Source organism: Gopherus flavomarginatus, chromosome 21, assembly GCF_025201925.1.
Source record: "Gopherus flavomarginatus isolate rGopFla2 chromosome 21, rGopFla2.mat.asm, whole genome shotgun sequence".
Taxonomy (NCBI): Eukaryota; Metazoa; Chordata; order Testudines; family Testudinidae; genus Gopherus; species Gopherus flavomarginatus.
Genome location: NC_066637.1, coordinates 21256934 through 21281353, shown reverse-complemented (window position 1 = coordinate 21281353; position 24420 = coordinate 21256934). Strand labels below are relative to the sequence as shown.

Sequence of the window (24420 nt, the reverse complement as noted above, 5' to 3'; positions counted from 1 at the left end):
ATCAGACACTACCGTGGCGCTATTGCCCACAGAGGCGCCACATCAAGTCCAAGGCCCCTGTGCTGGTGCACAGGGAGGGTTGATGACATCCACTGTCAGCTATGGACTTCTCCCTTGGGGCACCGAGCCCAGCTCAGCCTGGGGCTGGGGTAGGTGGAAGGCCCAGAACCAGGAATCGGCTGTTGGTATCAGTCCCAGAGCTGCCTGAGACCCTGGCCAAGTGCCTTCCCCTCTCTGTGCCTGAGCTTCCCCAGCTGTAACTGCCGAATGTGATGCTCTTGCTCTGTTGTCAGGTGCTTTGAGATCAGTGACTAGAGTGGAAAGTCTCATCAGCCTCCTGCCCTTCTCAAAGCCCTGGAGTGCAGGACCCCACCTGCCTCCTTGGGCCTATTTCACTGCCTCAGGGTTGTCCCAAGGGCCTGTCACAAACACACTCCTGCTAAAGGCACAGAGTCTTTGACCTGAGTCAGGAGTAAGGGTGCCAGGCCAGCACCAGATGGGCCCCAGGCAGCCTCAAGAGAATTACCTCAATGTTCAGCTTTGTACCTGCTCCCCACCATTGTGCGGAACTCCCTAATGCCCTGCGAGGATCTCCACAAACAGGGCCAGGCTTTGACTTCTGTCCAGATCTCTGTCCTTCAACTTCTTGCCACAGCCCCAAGGCAAACGTGCAGGCTCCATGCCTCCCTGCTGCTCTGGCTCCTGGGCCAGCTACGGGCTTAGCGCCAGCTGTACTAGGTGCTACCACTGAATGCAATGTGAGGACTACCTTTTCAGTCCTGGCAACTGCTTTTGGGTGCCTGCTGTGAGCCCCTTTTGGCCTGTTCTTTGAGGCTCTAGCTAGTGTTGGTGGGCACTAGTGGTGTTGGCTCAGTGCCTGTAGATATCAGGCCCAAGGGGCCCCCCAAACCAGAAGCCCCTGTTAGGAAAGTCTGGGCCTCAACCTTTTGTTAGCTGACTCAACCCAGCCAAGGTCCCCACTACATGCATTGGAGTGTTTCCAGTCCCACTCGGCTGCCGGACCATGCAGGAGCTGATCGCGCTGACTAGTCGCTGTTTCTGTTGGCCATCTGGGTCACATGTTCCAGCTTCTGCCCCCCCGCTTGGGTGCCCAGCTCATTAACGAGGAGCCCAGCCCGTCATGCTTCCTGTTACGGGCCGTTGGAAGACACAGTGTTTGGGGCTGAAGCCTGTGAAAGTGCTAGAACTGACGGCAGCTCCACGCAGAGACCCTGTCGAGCTGAATGCTCCTCAGGCGATCCCAGACCCAACCACGGCAGGGGTACCTGCCAAGGCTGCCGCCTTCTGGCTGCCTCTGTACTGCTAGTAGAGCCTGGCAAAACACCATTGCCCAGGGTAGTGTGTGAGCACATCGCTCACAGTACCTGTATGACAGCCACCCTGAGCTGAGCACGGGCCCAGCACCTTCTGCCCCACACTGCAACATTAGACCATTATTCCTTGTTCTGTCATCAGGTAGTTGAAGGCTGCTATCAAATCCCCCCTCATTCTTCTCTTCTGCAGACTAAACAATCCCCGTTCCCTCAGCCTCTCCTCATAAGTCATGTGCTCCAGCCTCCTAATCATTTTTGTTGCCCTCTGCTGGACTCTTTCCAATTTTCCCACATCCTTCTTGTAGTGTGGGGCCCAAACCTGGACACAGATGAGGCCTCACCAATGTCGAATAGAGGGGAATGATCACGTCCCTCAATCTGCTGGTAATGCCCCTACTTATAAAGCCCAAAATGCTGTTAGCCTTCTTGGCAACAAGGGCACACTGTCAACTCATATCCAGCTTCTCGTCCACTGTAACCGCCTAGGTCCTTTTCTGCAGAACTGCTGCCTAGCCATTCAGTCCCTAGTCTGTAACAGTGAATGGGATTCTTCCGTCCTAAGTGCAGGACTCTGCACTTGTCCTTGTTGGAACTTCATCAGGTTTCTTTTGGCCCAATCCTCTAATTTGTCTAGGTCCCTCTGTATCCTATCCCTACCCTCCAGCGTATCTACCACTCCTCCAAGTTTAGTGTCATCTGCAAACTTGCTGAGGGTGCAGTCCACGCCATCCTCCAGATCATTAATGACCCTTGGGCCCCTGAATGCCAATGTAACCCATACTAAGAGCAGATGCTGCCAGGGCACTAGCCCTGTGGAGGATAGTTCATGCTCTGTCCTCAGGAGCAAACCCAGCTGGGAGCTCAGAGGTGAGCTGAGATCCCACACAGCAGTTCAGCAACAGCTCTGCAAGGTGCCCTGCTCTCTGCTCCATGCCAGCAGGAAGCTCCAACAGCACAGGGTCCAGTCTGCATCCATCCTGGCAGAGTGGCCATGGCGATGCTGGGATCATGCCAGGGATAGCCAGCTGTATGTCCACACTCAGCCTGGATCCTTGGGTTAGTCTGGAAACTGACGCCGACTGGGAGGCAGAAATGCTGCATCCTCGCACACTGAAATACCAACAGTTCCACGGCCTCCCTCCATCCCCACAACCCCCCTGCCCCAGCCCTGCACCTTCCCACACGCGGATACTGTCAGGAGGTCAGAGCTAGGAACGGCACAGCCCCGGAGCTTGACAGTCTCCTTATGCCCCGCAGGAAGGGGTAGGTGGGAACTGTCTCAGCAGGGACTCTCGACTAGCCTGCCGGCCAGGAGGAGGTTGTACGGCTCCAGGCTCCCTTCCCTGCTCCCTCCTAGATCCGGACGGTGTTTATGCGGAGTGGCTGCACGTTCTTGCCATTGGCATGGCTCTGGCCAGGACTAAAGTACGAGCAAAGCTTGCCAGGGAACTTCTCCCTGAAGGTGTACAACCACGACATGTCATCAGCGTTGTAGAAGATCAGGAGCCCTTTGTCATAGTCCAAGAAGACACCTACTTTCTCCAGCTTGCTCTTAACGTTGAGCCGGGTCCAGGGCTCGGTGCAGGCGCTGTACTGGTTGCCGTCGTGCATGACGATGCAGTAAAAGCCGCGGCTGGGCTGGATCTGAATGCTCCCCTTGCGGGTGACAGCCTCATGCGCCAGCCCGATCATCCACTGGGTCTTCTCCGAGACGATGACCTCCCAGTAGTGCACGCCACTGCCGAAGGCCTCTGAGCCCAGCACGGACACCTCCACGTCAAAGCGCTTGGGTGAATCCTGCAGCGGCTGCGGGTGCAAGTTGCCATAAGCCACGATGGTGCAGTCATCCGAGAGTATGAGGCGCTGGTGAGCTGTGACAGGGTCCAGCGTGAGGGCTGCTGGCACTGGGAAAGCAAAGGAGGGACAAGAAGGGGCTCAGAACCTAGCCACACCTCCACATGGTGAGTCAATTACAGGCAAAGCACCTGATTATGCAAAGAGAATGTAAATGCCCCCCAAATAGGGGCCTGCAAGCACCTTACACAGACAGCACTGAGCAATGATCCACAGGGACACCAGAGGGCGCTGTGCTGAGGCACATGTGATGGGGTCAGTCAGGTGGCTGGGCAGCCTGGGTGAGCTGATCTGGGGTGGGATAACAAACACACCACCCAGATGTGTCGCAGTTGGGCTGCCAGCGCGAGATGTCCCCAGGCTAGCTCTGACTGAGTGAGCACACTAAAAATAGACAGGTAGCCATGGCGGCACCAGGGGCCAGCTGCCCCATGTACAACCTCCCTGAGACCCTAGGTGCAGAAGCAGGGTGGCTAACCCTCCCCCGCCTGTGCAGCTGTGGCTGCAGCGTTCTTTGCAGCGTGCTAGCTCGATCAAAGCTAGTGTGGGTACGTCTGGAAATTACATCCCAGCACCAGTGCAGATGTAGCCTCAATGTGCGATGCCCCAGCACAAGCAGCAGCTTCCTTGGTGTCTGTAGTGGGATCCCCCCAGCGAGCTACAGAGGGTGACAGCACCTGCCTGCACCCGGCCTCAAGGAATCTTTGATGAGGGTGGGTCTATGGATACAGGGGAAATAGCGGAGAGTGGAGCCAGGAGGCCCGAGGGGGCAGGAATCTTGCTGCAAGGGGGAGTAGGGCACTGGAGAGCAGCTCAGAGGTGCTGCAGGAGAAGGTGGGGTGGCTGGAGGGAAGCACCAGAGGTCCCTGCCGGCTCCATCTAACAGACCTCCTGGGGTTTGGCAGAGGAGTCCCACGCTGCTTGGAACCACGGGGCAGGGGTCCAAGGCCAGCTCCAGGCTGGCTGGGGCAGCACATGCATGGGGCGCCTTCCTGGGGCACCAGGATCCATAGAGACTCTGGCTCCCTGACAAGCTTTGGACAAGCAGTTCTCTTTTCCCACCATTGCCCAGGCCCCCCCCAGTGAGGGGGTTCCTGTGGGGAAAGGCCCACAGCCTCCGCCATGGAAGCTCAGGTCCCCAGTGCTCACTGATGCCCCATGCTGGGCTCGGCAGAGCTGATGCTGACTAGAGATATCAATTAACACCATCGGTAATTTCACATTCATTAGCGAAAGGCTGGTGCCAGGCACTCGAGCCCAGCGAGAGGAGCCGGGCAGGGTGATTTCACCCATCTCCTCTCTCTTGGTTTTGCTGCAGAGTGGTAAATTCCACCCCCTCCCACGTGCTTTTGGAACGGTGTGGGATGCTTCAGTCGGAATTCAGGAAGCCTATGGTCAAGACAAAGTTGACTGTGACCCCGGGTCTGACCTACCAATTCTGAGGCCAATCTGACTTATTTTGTGGAGGGGGGAGGGGGAGGGGCAGGGGAGAAACTTGGTCTAAAAGGGAAACCCACAGTTAGAATGGGTGGGCACCACTTGGAACCTGGCTCTTTGCCACCCACCAAAGGAGCTAGTCCCCACGGAGGCAGCTGGTGAGCAGTGTGCAGAGAACAATGGCAGAGCTGGCACAGAGCAGGTTTAGCCACATCCAGCCAAGTGCAATTGCACTCGACAGACCTTATGCCCAGGAGGGACAGAGAGTGAGGCCTGAATGAGCTAGAGCAGAAAGGCCAGCAGGCCTGGAGCAAGCTCTCGTGCAGGTCCGTGTCTCAGCAGAACAGCTCCACGTCCCAGGGGTCAGATCGGCTAATGAATAAACACCGGAGCTCAGTGGCAAGAAACCCAGCTAGAAATGGAATTAACCCCCACCTCCCTGGATTAATCCCCCCTCCCAGCCTGCCCCCAGGGCCCTGCCTCCCCCCGCTGGTCTCCAGGCCAGCTCCAGCTGCGGCCGTATCCTTGCACTGCAGGCCCCCATGCTCCTGTTACCGAAGCCCTGCAAGGAGGGCCTTGCTCAGCCTCTGATGAGTTCTCCCTTCTCCCAGGAACAGGAGCTGGTGTCTGGGCTGCCCACTAGGACCCGCATGGCCCTGGCTGGGGAAGCAGCAGCAGCAGGGGGGAGGGAGGGAGGGAGGAAAGAGCAAAGGGGAACAGACTGAAAGGGGCAGGGGGAGAACGGGAGTGGAGCAGGAGACCTCCCCGATGTTGCACAGCCACAGCAAGGGACCCCATGTCATCACACCTACAGCTGCTGCTTTCCTTTAATGAGGCCATGTGCCTGGCAGGAAGGTCCCACGTGGGGGAGGCTGTTCCCCTGTTTGACCAAGCGATGGACCCCTTGCTGTGAGCTAAGCCCTGGTGCAGCAGATTCCGAGCTGGGCCTGGAGGAGCCGAGGTCCCACGACCCCCAGGGGAGTGGGTGTGAGTGGAGAGCTCTCAGGGGCTCCCCTAGGAGCTGGGGCTCTATATGGCCAGCAACGATTCCCCACGAATGCCTTTGAACCTGGCCGGTAGAGGGAGTGAGAGGGGAAGTCAGTCCCGTGGCTCACTCAGGGCTTGGCTGCTTTGCAAGGGGCGGACTGCATCACCAGAGACTGGTGCGTAGGCTGTGGTCCCCGTCGCCGCAGGATCTCAGGGCCCCCAGACACAGGGTGTTCTCCCCAAGGCACTCTCACCCTCACTGCCGTCAATGGGTGCTTTGCTGCCTTGGCACTCAGCCTTCTGCCCATTCGGATTTTGTATGGGTTACGGAGCAGCCACATGCAACTACTGGCCAGGGAGGTTTGAACCAGTGACCTGGAGGCAAAGAGTTCTGTCCCCTCACAGGTCTGCCCCTTGCAGGTCTCTAAAGGGGAAGCCCCCAGCACCCCTGCAGAGCCCAAGAACAGGAGAAACATCAAACCACGCAACCGGGGCCCCTTTGACAGAGGCGCATCACAGACATGCCAGGCGCTGGATCCCAGGCACTGGTGCACATACACCCTGCTGCTGCTCGCCCCCGGCATGTGTGCCGAGTCCTGCAGCCCTGCGACTCCCAGTTCAGAATCTGACCCTACATGCAGAGTATTCCTGCCGGCATCAGACCACAATGCCCTGAGGAGGCCGCCGGAGCCGTCTGTGCTGGGAGGGATTAAACTGCAGACAAAGGCAGGGCCCAACAGGCTGTATCTACCTAGCTAAGGCGACTCTCCACGCACGGCAGGATTTGCAGGGATGCTGAGCGTCGCCGCCCTCAGGCCAGTAGACTTGTGGGTGCTCAGCACTTCTGATAATCACGCCAGAGGCCCCGGCTGCCACATTATGCCGGGGAAGACCTGTAATATGTTAGAGGGCGCAGGCCGCTCTGCTGGGCTGGGGAACCTTACCTGGATGGATGTCCTGGAAGAGCGATTTCCAGATCGTGTACTGCAGGGGGCCCATGTATTTGGAGGTAGGAAAGTCTTCATAGGTGAGGTTCGTTTCATGGATCTTTCCCTTGAGCCTGGTTGGAGAGTCAAGCTGGTTAGCACAGAGCCCCTGCAGTTTCCCTACCGCAATGTGGGCTTTGCTGGAGAGGAAAGGGAGAGGTTACGAGGGTACAGGGTCAATTGAGTGAAGGCCTGGGCTAGAGGCAGGACCTCTGCCCATGCCTCTCCTGCTGGGCAGCAGGGCTCAGGGAGTAGGGCACTGCCTCTCAGGTCACAGCCACGTGGGCCCTGGAGTGCACGCACCATGGGAGCGCTGAGCCCGGCCCCGTTGGTGCCAGGGTGGCTAGGGGGAGATGCTCTGAACTAGGAAGGTCCTGTCCTCACCTGCTAAACCCTTCCATGGGCGTGGGGCTAAGCAGGCCTTCAGGATGGACAGGGACTAGGAGTGGATGGGAGGGAGCAAGAACAGGAAGGGTTTTGCCCTGCACTGGGCTGGGCCAGGCCAGGCTGGGTGGCTGAAGAGGGAAGAGCCATTGTCCAGGAAGATGGACTGAGGCAGTGCTGGGCTGCAAAGACCAAATGCACCGCTCCGAGAGCCAGTCAACCCCCTCCAAACCCCTCCGAGAGCCAGGCGATGCCCCCTCCATGCCCCTGGGAGAACCAGGTGACACGCCCCCCTGCTGTACCCCTCTGAGAGCCAGGCGACGCCCCCCCGTACCCTTCTGATAGCCAGGAGACGTGCCCCCCTGCGGTACCCCTCCATGAGCCAGGCGACACCCCCCCTCGTACCCCTCTGACAGCCAAGTAATGTCCCTCCCGTACCTCTCTGAGAGCCAGGCAACCCCCCCCATATCCCTCCGAGAGCCAAGTAATGCCCCCTCATACCTCTCCGAGAGCCAGGCGACACTCCTCATATCCCTCCGAAAACCAAGTAATGCCCCCCCATACCCCTCCGAGAGCCAGGCAACCCCCCTATACCCGTCCTAGAGCCAAGTAATGCCCCCCTGTACCCCTCCAAGAGCTAGGTGATGCCCCACCCCGCTGTACCACTTCGATAGCCAGGTAATGCCCCCCCGTACCCCTCCAAGAGCCAGGTAACGCCCTGCCCCCGCTGTACCCCTCTGAGCGCCAGGTAATGCCCCTCCGTACCCCTCCGATAGCCAGGCAACGCGCCCCCTCCCCCCGTACCTCTCTGAGAGCGAGGCGATGCCTGCCAGGAAGGCGTGCCTGTCCACCTCAGCCAGCCGCTCCTGCAGGATCTGGCTGCCCTCCTGCACTTTGCGCAGCTGCTGGCTGTAGCGCTGGATCTTCTGCTCAATGTCAGTTAGAGTCCTGGCAGTGTCAGCCTCCAGCTCCTCCAGCATGGCCTTCTGGCGCTCGCGCAGGAGCCGGTGCAGCCGCTCAAAGGCCTCCCCGATGGTGGCCCGCAGGCTCTTGGCAGAGGACTGCACAGGACAGACAAGCAGAGGAGTCACACACGACCCTCCTTACTTCCCTGACAGCTCCACCCGTACACTGGTTAGCGGCAGGATTCCCAGCAAGGCTAGCTTCCCCCTCGGCTCTGCCAGTGCCCCGGCTCGACCCACAACCCAGCTCCCCACACCCAACTCCACCGGTGCCCCCATTCCTCACCCGCAGCCCGCCCGGCCCTGAGCTCCCCACACCCAGCTCTGCCAGTGCGCCCCATTCCTCACCCACAGCCCGCCCAGCCCTGAGCTCCCCACACCCAGCTCTGCCGGTGCCCCCCATTCCTCACCCGCAGCCCGCCCGGCCCTGAGCTCCCCACACCCAGCTCTGCCCGTGCCCCCCATTCCTCACCCGCAGACCGCCCGGCCCTGAGCTCCCCACACCCAGCTCTGCCAGTGCGCCCCATTCCTCACCCACAGCCCGCCCGGCCCTGAGCTCCCCACACCCAGCTCTGCCCGTGCCCCCCATTCCTCACCCGCAGACCGCCCGGCCCTGAGCTCCGCACACCCAGCTCTGCCAGTGCCCCTCATTCCTCACCCACAGCCAGCCAGGCCCTGAGATCCCCACACCCAGCTCTGCCCATGCCCCCCATTCCTCACCCACAGCCCGTCCAGCCCTGAGCTCCCCACACTCAGCTCTGCCGGTGCCCCCCATTCCTTACCCACAGCCCGCCCGGCCCTGAGCTCCCCACACCCAGCTCTGCCCGTGCTCCCCATTCCTCACCCACAGCCCGCCCGGCCCTGAGCTCCGCACACCCAGCTCTGCCGGTGCCCCCCATTCCTCATCCACAGCCCGCCTGGCCCTGAGCTCCCCACACCCAGCTCTGCCAGTGCCCCCATTCCTCACCAGCAGCCCGCCCGGCCCTGAGATCCTCACACCCAGCTCTGCCTGTGCCCCCCATTCCTCACCCACAGCCCGCCTGGCCCTGAGCTCCCCACACCCAGCTCTGCCAGTGCCCCCCATTCCTCACTCACAGCCCGCCTGGCCCTGAGCTCCCCACACCCAGCTCTGCCAGTGCCCCCATTCCTCACCAGCAGCCCGCCCGGCCCTGAGATCCTCACACCCAGCTCTGCCTGTGCCCCCCATTCCTCACCCACAGCCCGCCCGGCCCTGAGCTCCCCACACCCAGCTCTGCCTGTGCCCCCCATTCCTCACCCACAGCCCGCCCGGCCCTGAGCTCCACATACCCAGCTCCGCCGGTGCCCCCCATTCCTCACCCACAGCCCGCCCGGCCCTGAGCTCTGCACACCCAGCTCTGCCAGTGCCCCCCATTCCTCACCCACAGCCCACCCAGCCCTGAGATCCCCACACCCAGCTCTGCCAGTGCCCCCCATTCCTCACCCGCAGCCCGCCCAGCCCTGAGATCCCCACACCCAGCTCTGCTGGTGCCCCCCATTCCTCACCCACAGCCCGCCCGGCCCTGGGCTCCCCACACCCAGCTCAGCTGGTGCCCCCCATTCCTCACCCACACCCAGCTCTGCCGGTGCCCCCCATTCCTCACCCACAGCCCGCTCGGCCCTGGGCTCCCCACACCCAGCTCAGCCAGTGCCCCCCATTCTTCACCCACACCCAGCTCTGCTGGTGCCCCCCATTCCTCACCCACAGCCCGTCTGGCCCTGAGCTCCCCACACCCAGCTCCACCGGTGCCCCCCATTCCTCACCCACAGCCCGCCTGGCCCTGACCTCCCCACACTCAGCTCTGCCGGTGCCCCCCATTCCTCACCCACAGCCCGCCCGGCCCTGAGCTCCCCACACCCAGCTCCACCGGTGCCCCCCATTCCTCACCCACAGCCCGCCTGGCCCTGACCTCCCCACACTCAGCTCTGCCAGTGCCCCCCATTCCTCAGCCACAGCCCGCCCGGCCCTGAGCTCCCCACACCCAGCTCCACCAGTGCCCACCATTCTTCACCCACACCCAGCTCTGCTGGTGCCCCCCATTCCTGACCCACAGCCCGCCTGGTCCTGAGCTCTCCACACCCAGCTCTGCCGGTGCCCCCCATTCCTCACCCACAGCCCGCCCGGCCCTGAGATCCCCACACCCAGCTCTGCCGGTGCCCCTATTCCTCACCCACAGCCCGCCCGGCCCTGAGATCCCTACACCCAGCTCTGCCAGTGCCCCTTCTCCACAGATGCAGCCCTTCCACTCTACTTTCAGGGCTCATCTCTATCATTCTGAATTAGAGAAGTGCACTGCAGACTGGCTGGTTTCTCAAAGCTCTGCTCCAGGAACTGCCCAGGAGCTTAGACTCGACTCTCACATTGATCCCCTGGCTGTGGAATCTATGAATCATCTCTACAGGTTTGCTGAGACCCCTTCTCCAGCCCTGGGCTCTGCACACACCTCCCTGCTCTGGCCATTACTCCCTCCCTATAGCTGCCAGCCCTGCTCTCTGGCTGTGCCAGGCACTGCCACTGCACCCTGCGAGGCCGGTCAGTATTACAGCCGGGGAGCTGGTCAACTGGGATCAGTGACAGAGCCAGGACTGCAGCCCCTGGCACCTCACCTTGCCCCACAGTTGACTCAGTCTCTCCTCCCTGCAGCACCCAGCACCGCTGACCTTCCCCTTCCCCCTCAGTTGCTTGCCTGTGGAAAGAACGGTAAGAATATTTAACGGCACCTTCGCTGCCATTAAATCTCAGCTTACTTCCCTTCACCACACTCCTGAGAGCAGCCTCGGCCTGCCTCCCGTCCCTCATGTGCAGTCCCAAGCATGTGCTTGGTTTGCTGGTGCCTAGAGCTGGCCCTGCCCCTTCTGCAGTCCCCTACCCGCCCCCGCTTGTAGCTCAGGGGAAGGGGTGGAGCAGGAGCAGGGGCTTTGGAGAAGGGGTGGAACAGGGTGGCCTGGGGATCGGGCTGGCTGCTGGAGCAGCACACAGCTGTGTAGTTTGCGTATGGGTAAGGACAGCCCTGCTCACAGTCCAAGTCTGACACAAGAGACAACAGATGGATAAGACAATACTGGCCAGCACACTGGGCTGTGGTCCTAGCTGCCTAACCCCTGCCAAGCTCTTGGAAGCATCTCAGCAAAGGAGAGTTTTGAGACGGGATGGGCTGAACGTGTGACTTGTCAGCACAGTGGGCACAATATTTTCAGGAAGAGCATGTTTTTTAAGTTGAGACTGTCCCTGTTAATTCAGGCCCAACATTTCAATGTAATAGAAAAGGGCTTTTAGGAAACATAGTTCTGACTAGGAATAAGGTTTTGTTTTATTCCTAATTTCGATGAAAACGAATGGCTTTTTCAGCATGGCCAACTCTTGTAATTTTATTGCAAGTCCAGTGATATGTGCAGGTTTTCTTAAAGCCCCTGCTCCTGGAATCATGTGACTGAGACTCTCAGCTTTCATTTACAGGAAGTAAGGAAGGCTGAATCTGCTGCTTAGGCTCCCTATACAGTGAACGGGGAGAGCCAGGTGCCCTAGAATGTGATCCACAAACTGGGGCAAGATAGTCATTCCTCTGTCTAACTCCCAGGCAGGGCTCAATCTGGCAGGCATGTTCAGGGGCTGCCCAGCTCACCCAAAACAGATGGAGGAGGAGAAAAAAAACAGAGGCCCACCCTACAGGCTTTAGCCCAGTGGTTCAGGTACTCACTCAGGCTGTGGGAAATGCTTGGGTCATGTCCCCCCTCAGGGAGAAGGGATCTGAACAGGGAACTGCCACCTTTTAATGAGGGCTAGCGGCTAGTCTCCCTCAATTTCTCCTGCTGAAGTTGTTCTAGTTTAATTTAATAATTTAATATTATTTGAGCCAGAAAAAGCGTGAGAATCATAGAAATGTCTGGCTGGAAGGGACCTTGAGAAGTCATCTAGTCCAGCAACCTATGCTGAGGCGGGACCAAGTAAACCCAGACCATCCCTGACATGGGTTTATCCAACCTGCTCTTAAAAACCTCCAGTGACGGGGATTCCACAACCCCCCTTGGAAGCCTGTTTCAGCATTTAACTACCATTATACTAAGAAAGTTTCTCCTAATATCCAACCTGAACCTCCCTTGCTGCAGATTAAGATCATCACTTTTTGTCCTACTGGGGGTGGACATTGAACCCCGTCCTCTTTAGAACAGCCCTTAACAGATTTGGTGACTTATCAGGCCCCCCCTCCGTCGTCTTTCCTCAAGACTCAATGACCCCAGTTCTTTTTTTAACTTTTCCTCCCAGGTCAGGTTTTCTAAACCATTTCTCATTTTCGTTGCTCTCCTCTGGACTCCCTCCAATTTCTCCATGTCTTTCCTGAAGTGCAGTGCCCAGACCTGGACACCGTTCTCCAGCTGATGCCTCACCAGTGCTGAGTGGAGTGGAACAATTACTTCCCATGTCTTACATGCGACACTCCTGTAAATACACCCCACAATGATATCACCCTTTTCACAACAGCATCACACTGTTGACTCACATTCAATTTGTGATCCACTCCAACCCCCAAATCCTTTCCAGCAGTCAACCACCTTGCCAATTATTCCCCGTTTTGTAATTGTACATTTGATTTTTCTTTCCCACGTGCAGTACTTTGCACTTATCTTTATTAAATTTCATCTTGTTGATTTCAGACCAACTCACCACTTTGTCAAGGTCATTTTGAATTCTAATCCTGTCCTCCAAAGTGCTTGCAACTTGGGACCAACAAGGCTACAACAAGACAGCATACAAATATTGTATGGGCAGGTTCCCCATTTCTGGCCAGTGGGAGCTGTGGGGGGCGGTGCCTGCAGGTGAGGGCAGCGTGGTGCCCTCTGCCGCCCCCGCCCACCCCCCAGGGACATGGTGCCAGCTGCTTCCAGGATGGTGCGGGGCCAGGCTCAACAGCTTGGTGTCATCTGCAAATTTTATAAGCACACTCTCTGCTCCATTATCCAATTCATTAATGAAAATGTTGCATAACACCAGACTAACGACTGACCCTTGCAGGAGCCCACTATCTGTGCCCCTCCCCCTAGTTTAATAGCAAACCCTTGATAACTACTCTGAGTATCAGAGGGGTAGCCGTGTTAGTCTGGATCTGTAAAAGCAGCAAAGAATCCTGTGGCACCTTATAGACTAACAGACGTTTTGGAGCATGAGCTTTCATGGGTGAATACCCACTTCGTCAGATGCATCTTTGAGTATGTTCTTTCAACCAGCTGCGCATCCACCTTATAGTAATCTCATCCAGGCCACAATTTCCTAGTTTACTTAAGAGAGTGTCCTGTGGGACTCTGTCATAAAATCACTTTAAGAACAGAACGGCCAGACTGGGTCAGATCAAAGGTCCATCTAGCCTAGTATCCTGTCTTCCAACAGTGGCCAATACCAGGTGCCACAGAGGGAATGAAGAGAACAGGGAATCATCAAAAGATCCATCCCACTGCCCGTTCTCAGCTTCTAGCAAACAGAGGCTAAGGACACCATCCCTGCTCATCCTGACTAATAGCCTCTGATGAACTAGATAAGTTCATGGAGGACAGGTCATTTTTTGAACCCTGTTATAGGCTTGGCCACCACAACATCCTCTGGCAAGGAGTTCCACAGGTTGATTGTGCATTGTGTGAAAAAATACTTCCTTTTGTTTGTTTTAAACCTGCTGCCTATTAATTTCATTTGGTGACCCCTAGTTCTTGCGTTATGAGGAGTAATAACACTTCCTTATTTACTTTCTCCACCCAACTCATGATTTTATAGACCTCTATCATATCCCCCCTTAGTCATCTCTTTTCCAAGATGAAAAGTCCCAGTCTTATTAATTTCTCTTCATATAGAAGTCAGTCCATACCTCTAATAATTTTTGTTGCCCCTTTCTGAACCTTTTCCAATTGCAATATTTCTTTTTTGAGAAGGGACGACCACATCTGCACACAGTATTCAAGATGTGGGTGTACCGTGGATTTATATAGAGGCAATATGATATTTTCTGTCTTATTATCTATTCCTCCTTACAGAATCCTAACATTCTGTTCACTTTTTTGACTGCAGCTGCACACTGAGTGGATGTTTTTAGAGAACTATCACAATGACTAAGATCTCTTTCTTGAGCGGTAACTTAGACCCCATCATTTTATATGTATAGATGTGATTATGTTTTCCAATGTGCATTACTTTGCATTTATCAACACTGAATTTCATCTGCCATTTTGCTGCCCACTTACTCAGTTTTGAGAGATCCTTTTGCAGCTCTTCGCAGTCTGCCTGGGACTTAACTATCTTGAGAAGTTTTGTATCATCTGCAAATTTTGCCACCTCACTGTGTACCCTTTTTTCTAGATCATTTATGAATATGTTGAATAGACTGGGCCCAGTACAGATCCTGGGGGGCACTATTTACCTCTCTCCATTCTTTGTTTCCTATCTTTAAACCAGTTACCAATCCATGAGAGGACCTTTCCTCTTATCCCATGACATTTCCTTCGCCTAGGAGTCTTTGGTGAGGGACCCTGTCAAAGGCTTTCTGAAAATCTAAGTACACTATATCCACTAGATCCCTCTTGACAACATGCTTGTTGACCCCCTCAAAGAAGTCTAGTAGATTGGTGAGGCATGATTTCCCTTTCAAAAAACATGTCTTCCCCAACAAATTACATTCACCTATGTGTGTGACAATTTTGTTCTTTACTATAGTTTCAACCAGTTTGCCTAGTACTGAAGTCAGATTATCAACCTGTTATTGCCGGGATCACCTCTAGAGCCCTTTTTAAAAATTAGCATCACATTAGCTATCCTCCACTCATGTAGTACAGAAGCTGACTTAAATGATAGGTTACAGACGATAGTTAGCAGTTCTGCAATTTCATATTTGAGTTCCTTCAGAACTCTTGGGTGAATCCCATCTGGTCCTAGTGACTTATTACTGTTAATTTATCAATTTGTTCCAAAACTGCCTCTAATGACACCTCAATCTGGGACAGTTCCTCAGATTTGTGACCTAAAAAGAATGGCTCAGGTTTGGAAATCTCCCTCACATCCTCAGCTGTGAAGACCAATGCAAAGGATTCAATTAGTTTCTCCGAAATGGCCTTATCATCTTTGAGTGCTCCTTTAGCATCTCGATCATCCAGTGCAAGGAATTGCTATCTATAGAGATCCTATGGCACAGTTTGGTTCATTTAAGATTTTTACTTCATTTGATTCTATGCTTTCTTTCACACATAGTGCCACTCCCCCATCAGCACAACCTGTTCTATCCTTCCCATATATTTTGTGCCCTGGTATTACTGTGTCATAGTGATTATCCTCATTCCACCAAGTTTCTGTGGTGCCTATTATATCAACATCCTCATTTAATACGAGGCACTCTAGTTCACTCACCTTATTATTTAGACTTCTAGCACTGGTATAAAACACTTAAAAAATTGAAACTTTTCAGCTGTCTGCCATTACATGATGTAATTGAATGAGACTCTCCTTCATTTGACTGTTTCTCATCAGATCCTACCTGTATTTTACCTTCTATCCTCTCCTCCTTACTAGGAGATAGAAAATTCCCATCCCCTAAGGGATGTTTCTGTCTGAATCATGTGTTCTTCTGCACCTGTTAGCTTTCCCCCAGCCCTTAGTTTAAAAACTGCTCTACGACCTTTTTAATGTTAAGTGCCAGCAATCTGGTTCCATTCTGGTTTAGGTAGAGCCCATCCTTCCTATACAGGTTCCCCCTTCTTTCCCCACCTTTCCCAAAAGTTTTCCCAGTTCCTAATAAATCTAAACCCCTCCTCCCTATACCATCATCTCATCCACGCATTGGGACCATGCAGTTCTGCCTAACTGGCCCTGTGCATGGATCTGGGAGCATCTCAGAGAATGCAACCATGGAGGTCCTGAACTTCAATCTCTTCCCTAGCAGCCTAAATTTGGCCTCCAGGATCTCTCTCCTACCCTTCCCCACGTCATTGGTACCTACACGTACCACGCTCACCGGTTCCTTCCCAGCATTACACACAAGCCTATCTAGATGTCTTGAGACATCCGCAACCTTCACAGCAGGCAGGCAAGTTACCATGCGGTTCTCCCGGCCATCGCAAACCCAGCTCTCTATGTTTCTAATGATCGAATCCCCCATAACTATTACCTGTCTCCTCCTAACTGTACCTATCTCTCACTTTATAGTCTGCACATGCACTTGAAAGGGATCAGATCTCTGTTCAAATCCATTCTCCTCTTTAGACATAGGGGAGACTTGAACTGGGTGTCTCCCACATCCCAGGTGACTGCCTTAGCCGCTGGGTTAAAGGGACATCTTCCACCACCTTTCAGGAGTTAGGCGGCCTCTGAACATGCCTACCAGAGCATGCCCCTCAGATGAGTTAGGTGGCCGAATGGCTATCTTCCCCCATGCGTCTGATGAAATGGGTATTCACCCACGAAAGCCTATGCTCCAATACGTCTGTTAGTCTACAATGTGCCACAGGACACTCTGTCGCTTTTTACAGATCCAGACTAACATGGCTACTTCTCTGATATTATCTTCCTCCAGTTCATGAAGCTCTCTGGAGCTTGGATGGAAGATCAGTCCCCAGATGCCGGCAGCAATGTCCCTGGTCAGAGGCAGAAACATGAGCACCTAAGGAACTTTTGCTGCAGAAATGTAGGTGAGTTTAGGCATCTACAGAGTTAGGTGGTAGCCAGTGGGAGTTCTGTGATCCCAAAGGGGCATCTAGAAACTGGACTTAGGTGGCTAAGTACCTTTGTGGATCAAGCCCTAAGTTACTAGTCCTTCTGGTTTATTAGAAAAGCTTAAAAAGGGGACCCCTAAAGGTTCAGAAAGCGAAAAAGTACCTCAGAGTTATTTATTATTGCTTACAATTTTATAATAAATATTTATTAATAGTTTATTTAATTTCATGAATTGTAAGTCTATCATGCATTTTTAGGGCCTGGCTCATGATTTTAAGGACACAGGGGTGTGGCAATACCAAACTGTCCTGGAACATAGCGAAGGAAACAAGATCAGAAACAGGAAATGAAACTGACTAGAAACAAAGTGAAATTGACAGGTCTCCTTGCAGTACAAAATGTGAAGGATAGATTGTACGAGCAGTGAAAAGGTAAATCCAAGGTTTACAGACCTTTCCGCTTCCACAATCTGAGGCATTTCAGGACAGCCCTGCAAAAATCATGTTTTTAAATATGATTTTTTTATCTTGACAGGCTAATTTTAAGTAAAGGAATCTGAATATCTGAAATAGAATATTTTATGGCCTAATATTCTGAATGATCTGACTTAAAATCACACATTCCCTTTTAATTTCCTCTTTGGTGCAGGCCTTTGTATAAAGAAAACGTCATGGCACATTAAGCTGTCCTGTCTCAGCAACAATTCCAGTTCTTGGGGCCTCCCATCATTTAAAGGTAATTAACAGTCATTACATTTTATCTGTTTTAAAAGACAAATGTCCTGGGAAGTTAACATGGCACCTTGCTCCAGGCGAGTTACAAGGAGCCTGCCTGATGGAACATAGTTCCGAGAGTTTAGGGAGCACTTTATCCCAATGCACCAGGACTGCAACCATGGAGAGGTGGGTTCAGTCCTTTTAAGTTCATGTGTGAGGAGAGTTTTGGGGACTCACCTTAGGCTCTAGGGAATCCACATCCCCAAAGCCCCCCACAATTCATGCCAGTCCCTGGAGAGAAGAGGTCCAGAACTAGAACAAGGGGAGCAGAAGCGAGGGGCATCAGCAGAGCTGTGTGAGCAGAGACCCCAGGGCTGGAATAGCAGGGGGTTGTAGGTAAGGACTGAGGAGTTGTGGAAAAGCAGTGGAGCCCCAGGACTGGAACTGCAGGGCAGAGTGGGGTGTGGGTCTGAAGGAAATTATACCGGCAGAGCTGTGTGTGAGAGGCCCAATACTGAAATAGGCAGCAGGATGTGCAGGTCAGGATCAAGGTGCCCTGGCAGAGCCAGGTGTGGGCAGGGGCACAGGATGCCTGGGTTCAGCTGCCAATCAGCTGCCCATTACAGACAGTTGAAAAGAAGGTGTGAGGAACAGTAAGGAGAAATTAGTATTGGGGAATTAAGTTTAGGTTTTGTAGTGACCCAACCACTCCCAGTCTTTATTCAGGCTTAATCTGATGGTATCCAGTTTGCAATATTAGACCTAAAAGTGGCAATTCCTCAACCAAAAAAACCCTTCAAAAACCGACTCCAGTGTGAAGCTGCAGAACTGGAATTAATCCTCTCTACTGTTACTCACACCTTCCTGTCAACTGCCTGTAATGGGCCACTCTCTTACCACTTCAGAAGTTATTTTGCCTCCCTTGGTATCCTGCTGTTAATTGATTTATCTCGTTGGACTGACCTCACACTTGGTAAAGCAACCCCCATCCTTTCATGTATTTATACCTGCTCCTGTATTTTCCACTCCATGCATCTGATGAAGTGGGTTCTAGCCCACGAAAGCTTGTGCCCAAATAAATGTGTTAGTCTCTAAGGTGCCACAAGGACTCCTCGTTGCTTTTGCTGATACAGACTAACCCAGCTGCCACTGAAACCTGTCACCATTAAAAATAAAGTAAGTTTCCAGTCCCAGTGGTTGTGGGAAAAACGCATGAAAACGTGACCTAAACGCTTCCTAGAAGCTCAGAAACCACCACATAAATAAAGTGAAACCAACATTACTTTTGTTTAATCTCATGATTCTTTGTGGCAACACCAGTCCCTCTTTGAGTAATAATTGAGCACAGAATCATAGACTCTCAGGGGTGGAAGGAACCTCAGGAGGTGTCTAGTCCAACCCCCTGCTCAACGCAGGACCAATCCCCAGACAGATTTTTTCTCTGCTAGTTAGTGGGGTCAGCAGCAGTGGGATGGGACACACTGGAAAATAGGTGCAGTGCCTGGGCTAATGGCACCGTGCCTTCCAGCAGTGTTCCAGCCAAACTGGTCAGGCAGGCGCAGTGCTGGAGGGACCTCACCCTGCAGTGGGTCTGGGAAGGGCTGACTCTCACTGAGATCAGACTCAAACTTGCAGGCAAGTCTAGAGAGCCCTTTTCAGAGAAGGACAAACCACTTCAAAGCAGCCACTCCCCTGAACGGAAACACTTGCTTTAAACCCACCAGCGCCTGTTCCACAAAAATTCCCCTGAGGTGCATCTACCTTAAATAAAAGCTCTCCGCTGAAATAAAATGGCCCCTCACTCTGCCCCCTTAAAAACCATCCACTTTGCCTCTATCACCAGCTGCCTGAGAGAGAAAATTAAGCTGCCACTGAAAGAAATGGCAGCCTCTCCAGGAATAAAAGTCACCTTTCCAATAACCACTAAAGAAAGCAGGACGAATAAGGAGCCAAATAAAAACAGATCATTAAAAAAAGGCAGAGTGATGGATAAGCCATTGCAGCGGAGAGAAACGGACCTGGCTGTCATCTGAAATATGACTTCATAAAAGCACTAGGGGGGGAAAATGGCAGGTGTTTCTCACATAAACAGCTCCCGCAAGAAAGCAAGGGAAGCCCAGCAGCTGCCAGGGAGGAGTTCCAAGGTTGGTCTCTCCCACCCCGTGGAAGAGTGATCCTGAGGCTCAGTGCTGGACTGGGACCCAGGAGGTGTGGGCTGAATTCCTGGCTGTGCCACAGGCTCCTGACGTGACCTTGGGCAAGTCACAAGTACAAAGCCTCCAGCAGCTGATGTTGAGACAAATGCAGCCTCCTCCCCGCTGCAGAGAACAAGATGAGCTGCTGGGTGGGGGCACATGATCCTCTGCCATTAATCTCTCTGGGCCTTGACTCCCCATCTGTACATGAGGTCATAGCACCTCCCTTCTCCCGCTTGCCTCACCTGCTTGCACTGCAAGTCAGAGCCACAGTGGCATTTAGGCTCCTCACTGCCACCGATTTCAGGTAATAGTAGGGCCTGAACTGGCTTTGTGGCGCTGGCCTGAGGTTTTTGGGGCCGCCCCTAGCCCCAGGGGGCCTTGATCTCAGCCAGGGCCTCTAGGCTCTCCTGTAATACACAAGAGGCGCTCAAAGGGGGGGCACTTTCCTCTGGACTGCGAGGCACAGACATCACCAGGAGTCCAAGGGCCGCAGGCCAGTGAAGAGTAAACATCTGCTGTCTCCACACATGATGCAAGGCCTCTGGCTGCACTCCTGAGCCACCCCAGGGCCTGGCACACATCTGGGCCCGGCAGCCTGGGGCAGTGACGCCCAACCACAGTAGGTGGCTTTCTAGATTTGTCAGGGCCAGTTGGGCTGTGGCGTCACCGGCCCAAGGGAAGGTTCTACCGCTAGGACACTGGGAACAAAGCAGGCGCAGCATGAGAAAATGGTCCGATAGGCACAGCCCTGTGTTGGCCAGCAGATGGGACCTAACAGGTCTGCTCTGTCTCTAGGGACCAGGTAAAGGTATTTAGGCACCAACCTCCAATTGACTTCAGTAGGCGTTTGGCATCTGAATACCTTTGATGATCTGGCCTAGATCCTCTAGTCTGCAGTTCCTGGGAGTACGCCCCAGAGCCTCCAGGTCTGGTGGCCGACGGGGACTGGAGATGGTGGGGGCTGGGGGAGAATGAGGCTGTGAAAGGTCTGTCGCCCCATCCACAGACAGCAGCTCCTCCCAGTCTGAGACACCCAAGCTCACTGGGACTTTCATCTCCACAGGCCACAGCTGGGCAGTCATGAGCCACCCTCCACCCGGTGCAGGCTCTGCACTGGAGTCACAGTTACCTTGGTCTCGGCTAGCTGGCGTCTGAGCAGGTGCAGCGCCTCAGCATGGCCGCGCTCGCTGTCCTGCAGCGCCTGGAGCTGCTCCTTCAGTTCTCTCTGAAACACAAGGCAGGAGACAGACAGAGCAGTCAGGCAAGGCCAGAGCCATCCAGTCTCATTGATCCAGGCGGGGCAGGTTCTCTGAGCTACAAGGCAGCAACTAAACAGAGGACCCAGAGCCACTCAGGAGAGAGGCGACCTCATGTGCCATTGCCCAGAGCACCTTTCAAGGCAGTAAGGAATACAGAGACTCTTCAGGTGCTGATCTGGATCCAGAGCATTCTAATAAATCAGAGGGACTTTTGCCCAGCCAGATCTCAGCACAGGCTTGCCAGCCTTCTGCCCCACCACCCCTGGGGCGGAGTAGGGATCATGAGCCCCATCTTACAGAGAGGAAGCAATTTGCCCAAGGCCACATCAGAGCCATGGCTAGAACCCACGCGCCCTGGGCAGCCAGCCCAGGGCTCATAGTGCCGTACTGTGCTCACAGCTGTCTTCTCTCCTAGCCCATCCTCTCACTCCCCACAAGCTCAGACTTCCAGGCTCACAGGTGACCAACCTGTCGTGATGGACACCCACTCCATCTGAGTGACTCAGTGTCTGGGCAGAGGTTTATAGATGGGGGGATCTGTCAACGAGGGAGCAAGGAAAAGCCTCCATTGCTGGGGTGTGTGATACTGGCACCCACAATCCAGTCTGTCCCCCCCACCACTGTGCACACTCGGCTCACCAGTGCTGGACAGGCTGTGATGTTCAGAGCAGCCCGTGGGCCCTGGGAATGGTGTGTCCAGATCCCCACGGCAGCGATGAAAATCTCAGCCAGAGCGTGATGGGGGAGCAGCCACCCATCCTGCACCCTGGGAGAAGCAGCCACGACAAGCGTCCCTCTCTGGCTGCCACATAGCCAACAGCCTCACCAGGCATCAGTGCAGGACATGGCATGCCAAGCCCAGATGCCAGAGCATGTCCCGCTGCTCCCTGGCAGGCAGCACCATGCACAGGAGAGACCACCCCTGGGGACAGTGAGGATGGAAGGGAACCCCCCAGGCTGGATCTGACCCATTTCAGCCACTGTAGCTTTTGATTTCGGAGGAGCCAACGGATGTGCTCAGTGCCAAAGGGCTAGCACTGATATTGAGGCATTAGCCCGTCTCCTCACAGCACAATCAGAGCCAGGAGAGGGCTGCTCCACCCTGGGAGGGCCTCGCCTGCTGCAGCGTGCTGCTCAGGTGCTTGTCGCAGAAGGGGCCTGGGACAGGCCTCCAGCCTGGCAGTCAGTGCTGGGATGCCTGTGGTCCCCGTTCAGTGCAGGAGGGAATTCAGCTGTGGGCTCTCTGCCACATTCACTCATGCCCACTCTGCAGCATCTAACGGGGGGTCTGGCCAGAGCCGGGGGAAACGGAGCATGATGGCACAGTAGGGGCCATGTTCAGAACAGAGACAAGTGCAGGTGCCAGGAGCAGCCACCCCAATACCCTCTGTATCCTCCCACACAGACCCCCCATAAACACACCCCTTAACACACACACTTCCCCACCCCCACAAATACACAACCTGTCAACATCCCTCCACACACACCCAGCACACATGCTCTCATCAGAACACTTACAGTTAGTAAAAACAACTCTATGCCCTGGAAAAGAAGGCTGCTAAATACTTTCCAGGTTATCCACCCCTGATGCTCAGACCGCCCCAGAACTGAAGTGTCTGGCCATGGCAGACCATGGCAAGGTGCTGCCAGCCAGCACAGCATGGGACATTGCGCCCGCGGAGCCCAACACCCTCCTAATGCTGGCAGGTCTGCAGAGCCAGGCAGCAATCCCTAGAATCAGGCCCGCTCTACCGAACGTACCGGCCTCCGATTTCCCAGCGTTTGCGCATCTCCCTGGTGCTGCATGGGGAAACAAAGGTTGTAGCAAAGATCTCACAACACTTCGTCCTTTCCCAATGCCCTTCCTCTGAGGAGCTCAAAGTGCTGCACAAGCATCGATGGATTTTGCCTCCCTGCTCCGAGACGTGGGGCAGTATCACCTGGGTATACACAGACCTGGCCTCAACCTCTCAGACTTCCCATGGCCAGGTCAGAGGACACTTTGGGGCTCCAGGACAGCAGCCAAAGGGCAGCTGGGCCGTTAGCAAAACTCCCACAGGAAAGGGGATCCTCACGGCCCCAGCGGGCAGCCAGGGTGGGTTGGGAAAATCCCATGTCAGGCTGTGAACGGACCTGCCGCTGAGCGGAACGTGTGCCGGGACAGCCGAGGATGAGACTTGGGCTGAAGCACACACAGTGAGGGTTTGAGGCTGCAGGAATCCATACGCCTGCCTTGCAAGCACCAGCCTGCCTTAACCCCTACAGCTCACACTCTCTGGCATAGCATGGTTGTGATACCGAGGTGTGGCAGTGCAGGCAGGGAGATAAACTCCAGAGCCAGGAACAGGGTTTCCAGAAGCTCAACCTTGTGGATTCGGGCGTCTCGGGAGCAAAGCTGAAAGGAAATCATAACGTTTCATTCCATGGCCCTACGTGCAGGAACCTCAGTCTCTGGTGAGCTCTTCACACCGCATCATCATCTGCCTGGGCAATAATGCACCACCCTGGCTTACCTGTTAGAGCATGTCTCCCGCTTGGGCTGCTCTCTGTGACTGACAGCCTGCTACTTGCAGCTGCCAGAGTTGCTTCTTAGCTCCAGGGGAAGGGGCTTGAGGTCACCGGTTTGATCCCTGCCAAGGACTGTAGCACCTGTATGTGCACAGCCACGGTTTGTGAAAACAACAGGAGAAGAGGGAAGCATTATCCTCACGTAAAGAGACACCAGAGGGGGAGGGTGCAGTGAAGGGAAGGGAGGAAGACTTCAAACCAAGATGTGCAGCAGGAGGAGAGAACTAAACTAACAGAGAAAGGAGGAGATGATGAAAGTTAATTATTTAAACAATACAGCTACAATGCAACAGAACTATTTAGAAGCAGTGAGGCCTAATGGCCAGGGCACTGATCTGACACCCATAAGAGCTGGATTCTACTCCCAGCTCTGCCACTGGCCTTCTGGGTGACCTTGGGCAAGTCACTTTGCTGCGGTGTGCCTCAGTTTCTCCATCCATAATGATCCTCACCTCCTCTGTACAGTGCTCTGAGAGCTAGAGTGAAAAGTGCAATTACTAGAACATTGCCCTTGAATTAAACTGTACATTATACTTGTACAGCTACTACTTAGCAACAGGCTCAGCGCAATTCTGTAGGACTCATGTTACAGGAAGAGACAAAAGCTCTCTGCCTCCCTATAGGGCCACCCCATCACTGCCCGGGACTAGCCAGAGATACTGCGACAGGCTCAGAGCCATTCCTGGGCACCTCTGCCCTGGTACACTGCAAAGAAGATCCTCCTTTATCCTGGCAAGAGATTTGCCAGCCCCGGAACAGCCCCTAAAACACAAGGGAGCCAAGAAGGAACTGCAAACAGAGGCAGGAGGCCATGTCCAGGCAGCGACCAGAGAAGACGATTTCAGCCAGAAGGAAAAGCAATGTAGATGGCTTGTAGCCATGCTGCCTCAGCCTGTGCACTAGCTCCATAAGCTAGATACGGTCACAGCCTTCATCAGTGCTCCAGTGGGAGACCTGCAGAACAAACCCGAGGTGCTGCCTTTGTTACCCGGGGTTCTTGCAACCCAAAGCTCTTGGTAACCTTTACTGTGTGT

At 54.5% G+C, this 24420-nt stretch overlaps 1 protein-coding gene across 1 annotated transcript in view; it reads right to left on the bottom strand.

The window, feature by feature from the left end:
- Window positions 1–1938: 1938 nt before the first annotated feature.
- TRIM62 (tripartite motif containing 62) overlaps window positions 1939–24420 on the bottom strand; it is a 35715-nt gene continuing 13233 nt past the window's right edge. The window contains exons 2-5 of the mRNA XM_050931230.1: window positions 20689–20784; window positions 7787–8043; window positions 6557–6672; window positions 1939–3238 (exon numbers count right to left, since the gene is read on the bottom strand). Coding sequence (XP_050787187.1) covers window positions 2688–3238; window positions 6557–6672; window positions 7787–8043; window positions 20689–20784 — 1020 coding nt within the window. The 3' untranslated portion in view covers window positions 1939–2687. The remainder of the gene's footprint in view (window positions 3239–6556; window positions 6673–7786; window positions 8044–20688; window positions 20785–24420) is intronic.